The 12,782-nt window shown below is 51.7% G+C and overlaps 1 protein-coding gene across 4 annotated transcripts in view; it reads left to right on the top strand.

Moving 5' to 3' along the window:
• SLC43A2 (solute carrier family 43 member 2) overlaps positions 1-12,782 on the top strand; it is a 43,716-nt gene that overhangs the window by 17,617 nt on the left and 13,317 nt on the right. For all 4 annotated transcript variants that reach the window (XM_061390617.1, XM_061390619.1, XM_061390618.1 and 1 more), the window contains 4 exons: positions 7,910-8,002; positions 9,459-9,592; positions 9,676-9,878; positions 10,262-10,408. In XM_061390617.1, coding sequence (XP_061246601.1) covers positions 7,910-8,002; positions 9,459-9,592; positions 9,676-9,878; positions 10,262-10,408 — 577 coding nt within the window. The remainder of the gene's footprint in view (positions 1-7,909; positions 8,003-9,458; positions 9,593-9,675; positions 9,879-10,261; positions 10,409-12,782) is intronic.

Below are 12,782 nucleotides of genomic sequence, written 5' to 3'. Positions count from 1 at the left end.
GAGTCCCAAGGGGTTGTGGTATAAATAAGGATGACCAGGGACTGTGAACTGCTATCCCCATTGGTGCTAGTGAAGGGGTCCTAACTTCACAGAACACCTTTTCCCCACCAGCCTGTAGACTCCCTTCCAGAGCCAGAGAGGTGTGTGTACCCATGGGTGATCCTGCCCCCATGAGCAGAGGCTGGACCTCCTGCCAGGTGGGCTGGCTTTCCCAGGTCCCTGCCTCCGAGGGTCCTGGGCAATGCGACACCCTCAGAGGAGGAGGGTGCAGGTCACCGGGGGTCAGGGCCCACCCCAAGGTGCCAAGCCTCAGCCTCCTCTTGGCATCTGGACAGCACACTCAGGTCTGTTTGCTCACTGCCTCGCGTTTGTTCAAGTCTTTAACTCGCTTCAGCGGCTGGAGGAAAACAGCGGCCGGCAGCTGGGGTGGCGTCTGGGGGCCACCACCCAACGATCTGGGGCCGGGGTTGCTTAGAGATGGGAGTGGATACCACCAACATTGTGAACATGTCTTTTCCACTTCATTACTCTGACCCCTGTCAGCGTGGGTGGGACGGGGAGTTCTGAGCTGAAACCCTCCCAGAAAAGTGATTGCAAAGGCTGCCAGGCTCCTTAATGAAAACATTTCTCTGTGGGCTTTCCCTGTCTGACTCATGGGAGTCTTACTTGGAGCCTGAGGAAGAAATGATCCCACGGGAGTTGAGATCTGAGTTTGAAGAGAACAGAGTAAATGTCCATCTTCGAACACCTGGGAGGAGGGGAGGGAGAGGATTCCAGATATAGCAGTGAAACAGATGGCCCCGTCCAGGGCTGTGTGTGGAGTTTAGCATTCCTGCTCAGGTGACCTGTTTCTATGGCTAGGAGAGGATCCCCACGGCACCCCACGTGCCAGGTAAGCAGGACTCGCCTGCTGCCCCCAGCCAGCTCTGCCTCTGTTTCTGTTGTGTGCTCTGAGAGCCCAAAGCCGTCAGCCCATCACCATTGGCCTGGGAAAAATCCACCCATCAGAGGGTTTCCACCCCGTGAAGTTGCCCCAGCACGTGACTCATTCAGGGGTGGACTGAACGTGTAGTGGGGGCCTCGGAAGGGCTGGACCTGGCTGGAAAAGTGAACTAAGTAGCTGGGGAAGTGGGGCCCCTCCTCCCCACCCCTTCAGCAGTGAAGCGGAAAGGTGACCACAAGGACCTTTACCTGGCAGTGTGTGCTTGGAGCTGCCAGTCGTGAAGGGTTAGAAAAGAGCCCAGCTATGCTGAGTCCACTTGTCCAGACTGGTACCTGGATCCTGGCCTGTTCAGGTTGCATGGGGCTATTGGGTGTGTGCAGCAGCCACTTGAGGACAAGGGTCACCTTTGAAAGGGGCCTGAGGGCCCAAATGCCAGTCCCCCACCCCCACCCCCACCCTGGATGGCCCGTGGCATCTCCCCAAGAGCCAGGGTGAGCCCCCCCTAGCTGGTGGGCTCCGGAGATCACTGATTTGGAAAGTGGGTGCCAGGTGGCTCTTATGTCCCTGCCTGCCAGCAAGCCCCAGGCCTGTCTTGGGGGCTCCTGGGAAGAGAGACATCTTAAAGAGGGTCCTCCGAGGAGGGCCGCCCATCCTCACTGTGCTGGATCCTAGGCTTCTCAGCCAGTAGCCGGCTCCGAGGCCAGCACTCCAGGGGAGGGGCCGTCTGCAGCTGCTGTTTTCCCCTCTGGGAAGGTCACAGAGCCGGGGCCTGTTTACAGTGCAGCCCAGGGGCTGAGCCAATGAGTCACCACCGGCTCGCGCGGGGATGGCATTCCGCGGCCGGCTCGGAGGACGGGTTCTGCCTGGCTGAGCCCACTCCAGCCCCCCTCCTACCCCGGGGCAGCAACAGCATTAATGGCGGCGGTGGTGGGAAGCCCCCCAGAGCCAGGGAGGGGGCCTCCGCACTTCCCCCCACACCCAACCTACGAGAGCAGTTGGGAGCCCAGGGTCAGGAAACCGCCCTGCTGAGTGTTTTCCTCGCATCTGTCTTTGCAGCTCGGCTGCAGCTTCCTACTTGGCAGGAGTCACGGTTCTTCCCCCTCCGCCTGGCCCTCCAGCCGGCACTAGGCACTCTGCTCAGTCCTCAGCCATCATTCACTCCATCACCAGGGCTTCTGAGTGGCCATTATGTGCAGCTGAGGTCGGGCAGAGGCAGAAGGAGGGAGGGAGGAGGGGGATGTGGAGACCAGTGGGGGAGGAGACCCAGACAAGATGAAAGGAGAGTGTGCAGCCAAGGGCAGCCTGACAGTGCTGCCCTGGACTGTGGGGAGGTCAGCCGGGGGAGGTCAGGGAGGGAGGAGGCAGGTAGGCCTCAAAGGAGCTTCGGAAAGGATGTAAGAAATCTCTAATGGGGAGAGCAAACAGAGTGGTTAATAAGGAACAGAGAGAGGTATGAGAGGTAAGGATAATTGCCTGATCCTCCAAATCAAGTGTGGACCCTTCAGGGCCCGCGTGTGTGTTTTCCAGGAGACAGAGTAGCCCAGTGGTTATGCACGTCAACTTGACGTGCTTTGACTTCTAGTTTTGACCGTTACCAGCCTAGGGATCCCTTGACTGTTTTTTTTTAAAGAACTTTTGTATTTTTGGCGGCGCTGGGCCTTCGTTGCTGTGTGCAGGCTTTGTCTAGTTGCGGCGCGCGGGGCCCACGCTTGCAGTGGCTTCTTCTGTCGTGGAACATGGTCTCTAGGACAGGGCTCAGTCGTTGGGGCACACACAGGCTTAGTTGCCCCACAGCATGTGGGATCTTCCTGAATCAGGGATCGAACCCTTGTACAGCGCTGCATTGGCAGGCAGACTCACCAGGGAAGTCCCCTTGACTTTTCTAATCCTAAAGTCTTGGAACCATTAAGTGAGGGTAATGAGTGACGCTTTCTTGGTAAGGATGTTATGAGGGTTTTTAGGATAATAATAGTTTCTGTTATAATAACAATGCTACTATATTATTTAATATATTAACATAACCGTGTATGCTGTCATATATTATAACTTAATAATAAGGAAAAATCCTCTGATCAAGCTGCTCCTGGGCAAATGGGAGAAATTTCCTCTAGCAGGCATGACAGCTTTGGGAGGAAGGGAAGGAAGTGGCTTAAAGGATAAAACACAATTAGTGTTAACATTTGAAAAATAATTAGTGCCCCCAGGGTAAACTTCACTCCGCCTGTGTTTGCTGTTTTGTGACCACACACTGACCACTGCCAGGATGTTTATGCTTTAGCTTTCACTGGTCAAGGTCATCCTTGACACTGTTTTCAGAGAAATTTCATCTGACACAAATGTTGTTTAGTCTCTAAGTCATGTCCGATTCTTTTGCAACCCCGTTGACTGCAGCCTGCCAGGCTTCTCTGTTCATGGGACTTCCCAAGCAAGAATACTGAAGTGGGTTTGCCATTGCCTTCTCCGGGGGATCGCAAAGAGTCGGACACGACTGAGCTACTAGCTACTACGAAAAGCTGAAATACTTTGACTACCCGTTTGAACACTTAGTAGTGGCTCAGTCCAACTCTTTGGGACCCCATGGACTATAGCCTATCAGGCTCCTCCGTCCATGGGATTTTCCAGGCAAGAGTGCTGGAGTGGATTAGCAATTTCCTTCTCCAGGGGATCTTCCTGACCCAGGAATTGAACCCAGGTCTCCTGCATTGCGGGCAGACGCTTTACCGTCTGAGCCACCAGGGAAATCCACTTAGATTGGTCAGAAAAACCCTACCATCAACTATGACATTAAAGGACAAACTGGGAAAACATACCTAACGGTAGGAACAAACTAGGAAGGTCTTTAATGTATAAAGAGCCTATACCAAACTAATATGAATGAATTAACACTTCTTAGGAAGGAAGGACAAATGAGGAATGTAACTGACTGATTTTAAAAACTGTAGAAAAAAATGTTCAAAGTCATTAGCAATCAGTAAATGTAAGTTTTTTCAATTCCAATTGGTGTAAGTTTTTTGGAAGGTAGTTTGTCACAGAGTATCACAAAAAAACTTAAAAACGTGGATTCCCTTTTGCCAAATGATTCTACTTTGGGGAATTTTTACCTTAAGGAAATAATAGCTATTTGCTATTTATCTTCAAGCATGTCCATTAAAAAATGTTATTTATGATAAAAATTGAAAAGGATCTGAGAACATCAGAGAAATGGTTGCATAAATTATAGACCATTCAGAAAAGGAAATACCAGACAGGTGTTACAAATTATGTTGAAGATGAATACAGGAATAAATCAGGAAGTATTTATAATATACAAAATAAAAAAAAAGGAAGTTTTTAAAATAATATGTAGTATCTGATTCCAGTTTGGTTAAAACTTATAGGTATTTATAGGAAAATAATTGAAGGCAATTACATCAAAATGATAATGTGGCTATATCAGGGAAATTCTTTTTTCCCCAAGGGGAATTTTTATTTCATTTTTTATGTGTACTTTGTTCTAGATATTTTACAATGAACATGCGTTGCTTTCCTAACCAGCAAAAAATAACTGTAAGGTAAAGTATAAGATGTACACATTCCTGAGGAGGCTGTATAGTGTGGTTTGCCCTGAGGCTCTGTATACCCTGGGAGTGTATACCACATGCTTACCAAAAGAACATATTAAGGAGGGGGAGGATTTTCAGGGTGTTGTAAAGAATGTTCCAGGCAGGGAGAGGCAGAGAAGCCAGGAGGGCAGCTGGGAGGCTACTGGCCTTGACCAGACATGAGGGCGAGGATCTCATCCAGGGTCAGATGGAAAGTCAGAACCCTCTCCCAGCTTCCTATTCTTGCCCGTCCCAGACGCAGTCTGGGGAGCAGACTCCGGGAAATGAGGTCAGAGTTGCCCACTAGCCCCAAGCTCTGTGGTTTTGTTGGCCTCTAGCTTGGGTTAGGGTAGAAGAAAAAGGGCTGGTAAGCAAGCTGTCTGCTTTTCAGAAGTATCCCCTTGCCCTGTCAAAAAGTTGGGAACACTCTTTGCACCCAAAGGTGACTACCATGGCAGAAGCGTTTCCTGGCTTGACTGTGCTGAGTGGCTTTTGTCCTCCATCTGCTTTTCTGATTGGGTTCTAAGCCCTCTTTTTTGTTGTTGCTGTTGTTTTGTGCTTTGTTTCTTTGGCCATACTGCCCTGCATGTGGGATCTTAATTCCCCTATCAGGGATCAAACCCATGCCCCCTGCATTGAAAGCACAGAGTCTTAACCACTGGACTGACAGGGAAATCCCTCTAAGCCATCTTTGATCCCTTTTTTCTTCACATGCCTTCCAGGCTGGAACAGTTTCCTTCTTCCATACAAGCAAAGCTAATCTTTGGATTCTCCCTGGGGCAGATATGGGCCTGGAGATGCCTGAAGCTGCCTTGGTGGAATAGCCAGTGAGGCACAGCCGAAATACGTGAGCCCAGGATCTGAGGGGTGTCCTCTGAACCGCAGCATACCTGGGAGGCAGGTGTGCACAATGAAATTGGGTGCCTTTCAGGCTCACCTAGGTGTGCTTGGGTGGCCATGAGCATGTCACCTTTCCTCTGTCTCCTGCTGGGGAAGTTTCCACATGCTCCTTGTCTCCCTCCGACCCTCTCTGAGAAGCCTGAGTGCGCAGAGGGGGCTGGAAGAAGAACTCTGTGTGTGTGGCGAAGCTGTTGAGGCACCCTGGCCTGATGCCACAAGATGGCTTTGTTGGCCACACACTATGGATTTATTCATGTTCCTTTTTAATCCTGGGATCCCAAAACATCTCAAGTGTCTTATTCATGTTTTTTTTTTCTTTAACAATGACACTGAGACATAATCTACATACCATACAATTCACCTAAACTATGTAAGTCAATGGATTTTAGTGTATTTATAGAGTTACACGGTCATCACCAGAATTAATCATATCACCCCAATCACAATTCTGGACCATTAGCATTTCCTCCCTGTCCCTCCCAGGTTCTTCTACCCCAGCCCTAGACAGCCCCTCGTCTAGTCTCTGTCTCTAGGGATTTGCCTGTTCCGGACATTTCACATGAATGGAATCATACAGTTATGTGGTCTTCTGTGACTGGTGTCTTTCACTCGGCATAATTTTGCAGAGTTGATTCGTGTTGTAACATGTATCAGCTCTTCATTCCTTTCTGTGGCTGTGTAATATTCCCTTGTGTGCATATCCCACAGTTTGCTTATCTAGTCATCCATTGATGGGCGTGAAGGTTGTTCCCACTTTTTGTATGTTATAAAGAATGCTGCTGTAAACACTCATGTACCTACATGTTTTTGTGTGAACATACGTTTGTATTCGTCTTGTGTATATACCTAGGAGTGAAGTGTCTGGGTCACATGGTAGCTTTGTGTTTAAATGAGGAGCTTCCAGACTGTTTTGCAAAGTGACTGCACCATTTTCGGTTCTCACCAGTTGGGTAGGAGGGTTCCAACTACTCTATATCAGCACCAGCATTTGTTGTGTTCTATTTTCTTTTTAAAAAAATTATTATTATAGCCACTTAGCATGCACAGGGGGTAGGAAGCAGCAGCTCATTGTGGTTTGATTTGCATTTCCCTATGACTAATGATACTGAGTTATCTTTTCATAACGGTATTGGCTATTTGTGTATCTTCTTTGGAGAAACGTCTGTTCAGAAATGTCTGTTTGCCCATTTTAAAAATGATTATTTTTTTATTACTGAGTTGTCAGAGTTATTTATATATTGCAGATAGGAGTGCCCTATCCAATACGTGATTCATAAAAATTTTCTCTCTTCGTCTCATCATATTTTCATTTTCTTGATGGTGTCCTTTGAAGCACAAACATTTTTCACTTGTATGATGTCCCTTTTTCATTTTTAATTGTGGTCAAAACAGGCAGAAATGATGAGGGGCAGGTAGGTAAATACATTCACACTGCTTGTGTTCAGCAAACGGATTAACTTGCAGGCAGCCATCACGTGGTGCATTTTGATAAAACCGCAAAACGATTCCAGACATCTTGGCAGAGGGAGACGTAGTTTAGGTCCATATAAGCAGCCTGAGTTCAATAAAACAGGTTCGCAGATCCAGAGAGCGAGTCTCAATGCCAGGGACTGTGTGGGTGTGGATGGAGAACCTTCAGAGCAAGTGGTGTGAGCTCTCCTGAGGTTAGCAAGCGCACGGAAGGCTGCAGTTAGGGGAGGATGCGCTTCACCCCATGCCAGTCTGAATCCACGACCTCGTTGTCATAGTTTACCATGACTGAATTTGTATGGAATCCACTGAGGGTTTTAGCTTCGCAGTCATGTCGAATGGGCCCAAAACAAGCTCCTGTGAGATGGGAAGAGTGGCCTCATGGGGAAGAAAGCCTGAGCTTTTCTTGCCATTGATCTTTCCGGGTGGGAAGAGAAAGCCCTCCTTGAACCTAGAAAATGAGAAGCAGGACTCCCAGGCCAGCCTCCTCATCTACCCCAGAGACTGTAGAATTCTGATTGGCACCTTCCAGAGACCTACTCTTCTCAAAATCAAAAGCAGCTTTTGCTGACATCTGGTCGTTCTGGAATACTGATATTTTTATTTATAAAATTAGGCTTGCATCCTCAAATAGATTCTTATTTTTAACAGACTTGTTCCCTTTGAGGGTTGCCTTACTCACTGGCATCTCCTTGTAACCCTGCAGAGACCGAAGCCCCTAGCCTATGCCAGAGCAGAGAGGAGGGTCGCTTGCCAGCCAGAAAGTCCTGTCTGCACGCGCAGAGTCTGAATTCTGCATTACTCTCCGCTTCTTCCTTTATCACCCTCAGTCCGGGAAGAAAAAACGTGCAATTAGCAGTGATTATCCCTGGACTGATGCCTCGTGAATTACACAGGGAGGAGAGCAGATAAGACCAGGTGCCCGAGGATGCCGTCATGCTCTCTTCCCTTCCTCCTTCATCCTCCCTGTCTGTCCCTCTTTCAGCAGAAGTTTGCCTTGCTTCTTGTCTTTCAGCTACCCAACATGTTTGGTGACCTTCGGTCCACATTTATTGCCCTGATGATTGGATCCTATGCCTCCTCAGCGGTCACCTTCCCAGGAGTCAAGGTGAGAGTGTGTGCTGGTGTCTGAGCAGAGGCCTCTCCCGAGACTCCTTCTGCCCTCCCCGAAGAGGGAAGTCACTGGGGCCTGCCCTTCCCCCCACCCGCCCCTGGGAGGATGCACCTGGGCACCTCTGGGAGTAAGAAAAGAGACCTGCTGGGCAGGGGTGGGGTGGGGTGGGGTGGGGTGGGGTGGAGGCGTGAGAGTGGGGATGGTGAAGTCAAGCATATCTCTGCAGGGTGTGACTGCAGGCTGCCTTTGCATTTCAGGGCTGGGGGGAAAGAGAGGGAGTGAGAGAATGTCCCCCATCCTGAATCCAGCTCCAGTCCCCTCTCCCTCCCCCCCCACCCCTCCCCCAGATCTGTTGTCATTGGGCTGTTGCTCCCTACTGCCAGAGCGCTGCTCACAGCCAAGTTGGTTCAGCTGTTTCCCTCCCAGGCAGGATTCTGAGCCCGTGGAAGTCACACGGGGTCAGGATGAAGCAAGCACCTCACTGCTCATCAGTCTTGGTTCCTGCTCTAAATCCTGTTGTTCCTGAAAGGGCTTCAGAACCAGCTTTTCTCTGCGGTGGCCCCAGCTCCAATAAATCCCCTTTACTGAGGTCCCAGGGGAAGAGGCCGCAGAGCAGGAGGAGGAGTCATAGACAACGGGCCGGCCACCTGGGCATTGAGCTGTCCGGAGAAGCTAGGGCCACCGTCCCTGGATGTTAGGAATCCTCAAGTTCCTAGAGTGTGGAGGAGCCCTCAGGTTCCTCCTCCTCCTTGTCTCAGTGTCCGACTGCTGGTCCCCTCCCTGGGGAGCTGGGCAGCTGTCTGCCACTGCCCTGGGGACCCTTGGGCTGGAAATAAATGGCAAAATTGGCAATAACAGTCTGGCAGTCTTCCCACCAACCAGGCCCTGTACTGGGCCCTCTACTGGGGTCACACCCGCTGAACCGCACCTCAACACCAAGAAGGTACATGCCAGTGTCACACCCATTTCACAGAAGAGCAAAGTGAGACATTCAACTGTTCATTCCTCGAGTATTTTTTTGGCACCTACCATGTATACACTTCAAGGTGCTAGAGAAACATCAGTGGACAAGTCTAGGGATTCCTATCTTCAGAGAGCTGGACTAATGATGGATGAGGAAATGAATCATAAGTCAAAAAATCTCAGCCAGGGCTGTTCACTGTGAGCCGGTGCTATGATGGGCAGCTGGGCGAGGCCTCTCCAAGGAGGTGACGTTTGATCCAAGCTGCAGGCGTTTGGTCCAAACTGCAGGCATTTGGTCCAGGGCGAGCAGAGATGATTGAAATGCCTGGTGCCTGGTGACCAAACATCCAGCCTGAGGGGCCATGTCCCCACCTCAAAGCTCAGCACAGGCAGACCAGGACTGCCGGGTGCCCCCTGCCCACTCCGGCTTTTCTCTGCTAACTCTGCCCCACCCTGACTCCGACCCCTGTCCCCTTGCGCCTCTCAGGTCATCTATGACTTTGGTGCCTCCTTCATTGTTATCCTCGTGGTCTGGGCTGGCTGCTCTGGGCTGGTTTTCCTCAACTGCTTCTTTAATTGGCCCTTGGAGCCCTTCCCGGGGCCAGAGGACATGGACTACACGTAAGTGGACCTGCAGTCTGCCCCCACTCCCACACCGGCCAGGGGCGTGGGCAGCGTGCCAGACACTCTCCTGTGGCCTCCAGGGTGAAGATCAAGTTCAGCTGGCTGGGCTTCGACCACAAGATCACAGGGAAGCAGTTCTACAAGCAGGTGACCACAGTGGGGCGCCGCCTCAGCGTGGGCAGCTCCACGCGGAGCGCCAAGGAGCAGGCGGCCCTGCAGGAGGGCCACAAGCTGTGCCTGTCCACCGTCGACCTGGAGGTCAAGTGCCAGCCTGATGCCACAGGTACCCACCCGCATGTGGCCCCTCACCTCCCAAGCCTGCCCTGAGCCATCAACAGCCCAGTGACAAGGAGGGGGCATCCAGTCCAGATGGGGACCCCGATGGGGTCCAGCACCCCCTGAGGGCTCTGTGGGTACCACCTCCCTTCATCCCCACATCATCCCGCAAGGTCAGGCAGTACCACCCACCCTGCCTTATAGACTAAGCTCAGAGAGGGTGAGGTTCACCCAGCTTGTTTTGTACAGCTGGGTGACCCCACTCCTGCACCCAGCCGTCTACCTCATCTGGTGTGCGGTGACGGGGGCCTCCCGGCCCCACATGTGCCCTGGATGGTAGGTGGGCCGTGGGCCACCTGGTTCTCCCTGAGCCCCCGGTTCTCCCCGCAGCGGCCCCCTCGTTCATGCACAGCGTGTTCAGCCCCATCCTGCTGCTCAGCCTGGTCACCATGTGCGTCACACAGCTGCGCCTCATCTTCTACATGGGCGCCATGAACAACATCCTTCAGTTCCTGGTCAGCGGCGACCAGGCCGTAGGTAGGTGGCTTCCAAGCCCTGGGGCACTGTCCACGCGCGGTGGTCACTTCTGGCCGCCTGAGGTCAAGTCCACCACCTGGCCAGCTGGAGGGTGTGGGGCTAGGCTGGGTCAGCAGGGCGGTGAGATGGCAGAATCCAAGGGCCTGATGGTGCGTCAGAGCCATTTCATCACAGCCGGGCCCAACTGTTCTTTCTCGTCCCCGCCAGAGTTTCCCGGTTTAGGAGGGAGGAGAGGACTGAAATAACTGTGTGTTTGGGGTGTGGGGTGTGTTTTTCGTTGCCTGAGGGGGACGGTTGACGTGTGTGTTTATAAGAGAAGACGCTGCACAGAACACTGTACTCCACCTGAGAGCTTGTTGAAAGACAATCCGTCAAACCTAGCGCCAAGAATCCTCTGGGAAACCGCAGGGGTAGCACGTGGAGAGGCTGGGGTGGGGGCCGGGCCACTGCGGCTGAACACGGGGTCTCCTGGGAGCTGTGTCCTGAACTGGGAAGCGAGGCCAGGTGGAGCCTCCTTCCTCTTATGTGATCCGGTCCGGGCTTGTTACTTCTGGTAAACAGAACTGATAACCCACCTGCCCACTTTTCCAAAAGAACACACAAGCTGATTAGAGGTTTTGATTCTGCAAAGAAAGTCCGTACTTCCTCAGGGCCTGAGCTGAGTCAGCTTTAGTCATCCGAAATCAGGACAAACACATTGGGTAAATCCTTTTTATTGGCAGTCTCATTGGTGTGCAGCTTTTGGAGTTGGTTTAATTGTTTTTCTCCACGGGAAGATATGCCAGGCAATGTAAGGGTTTTAGTTGTTGTTGTTGTTGTTGTTTTTCTTTTTAAATTTATTCTTGGCTGCACTGGGACTCCGTTGCTGTGTGAGGGTTTTTCTCTAGCTGCGGCCAGCGGTGGCTCCTCTTCCCTGCAGTGTGGGAGCTTCTCACTGTGGTGGTTTCTCTTGCTGTGGAGCATGGCCTCTAGAGCGCAGACTCCATGGTTGTGGCACATGGACTTCATTGCCCTGTGGCATGTGGAATCTTCCCCGGCCAGGGTTCAAACCCTTTTGCCCTGCGTTGGCAGACGGATTCATTACCACTGAACCACCAGGGAAGTCCTGTATGTTTTTAAAGAGGATAAGAAACTCAGCTATAAGAAAAGGGGAAGGAGACTAATGGACACACATAATGCAGGCTCTATTCTGAAAATGGGTGTTCGGACGTGAAGCAACATGGAAAAACCCCATTATGTGCCCTTGCAGAAATTCACAGCAAACACGAAGATGGGGGGGAAAAATAACCTGTTTAGCTTCATTTCATTCAATGATATTCCCCTAAATTTCAACCGCAGGAACCCTTTTATTACGTAACATTCATTAAAATCTGTCCACCGTACTTTGGGGAGAGCTGATTTAGCCTGTCTAAAGGCCCTTTATTACATACCCTGAGGCCCAGACAGGCAGAGACCCTGATGAGTATAGAGAAAAGGCCCTTACTGGCCCTTGGAAGGCAAATCTCCCTGCTGCTGCTGAGTCATGGCCTTCTCTTTTGCTTTCTCTGAGAAATCTTTTGCTGCCCAAGAGGCATTTTTTTTCCCGCTTCTGTTTCCCTCTTTCAAAAGTCAGTTTTAAGAAGTAGAGGAAGTTGGGCCAGGAAATTCGGTCCACAGCTGACAGGGCATTGGTTTTCCCCATCCTGCTCCTCTGAGCACTTGTGCCTGAGAGCTCACACACACACACATACACACACACGCACACATGGACATCTGGACGTCAGGATCAGGCGGCTGGCAGCACTGGCTGGTCAGACACTCAGGCTGGGTGTGGGGTGGATTCTTGGCCACTTCCCCATCATGGTCCCCCCACAAGTGCCACAGGCCTGATTCACAGCCCGTCTGTGATGAGGCCCCAGCCGCACATGACCGAGGCCCCAGCAGGCAGGAAACCGTCATCAGATACCCGTGCGGGGCACTCTGAGAGTCAGGGCTCCGTGGGAAGTGATGTGGGTGCTGGGCCCAGAGCGCGCCACCCCACAGCCCTCTCTCTGTAACAGCCTTTGACATTTCTGCTGCTAACCCCACTCCTCTCTGCTTTGCCACTTTTGCTGTCTCGGTGCAGTGATGGCTACCGGTAAGTCCGTGGGGTCTGGGAGGGGAGGGGGTCGTCAGGGAACACAGGACGTCCGCTCCTGGCCAGAGCCTGCCCAACTGAGAAGCACCTGTCCTTGAACTCCAGACGGCCCCCTGCACTCCGCACGTCCCCCTCAGCCAGAACTGAAGGGGGGGCGGGGGTGGCGCAGCCAGCCTTCAGCTTCTGAGAAATCTCATCATGACTTTAAGGCTCTCTAAAGGCCGGAGCCCTTACGTCGGGGCCCCTGTGAGTGGGGCC

Source organism: Bos javanicus, chromosome 19 (genome assembly GCF_032452875.1).
Source record: "Bos javanicus breed banteng chromosome 19, ARS-OSU_banteng_1.0, whole genome shotgun sequence".
NCBI lineage: Eukaryota > Metazoa > Chordata > Mammalia > Artiodactyla > Bovidae > Bos > Bos javanicus.
This window is presented reverse-complemented; position numbering and strand designations above follow the sequence as displayed.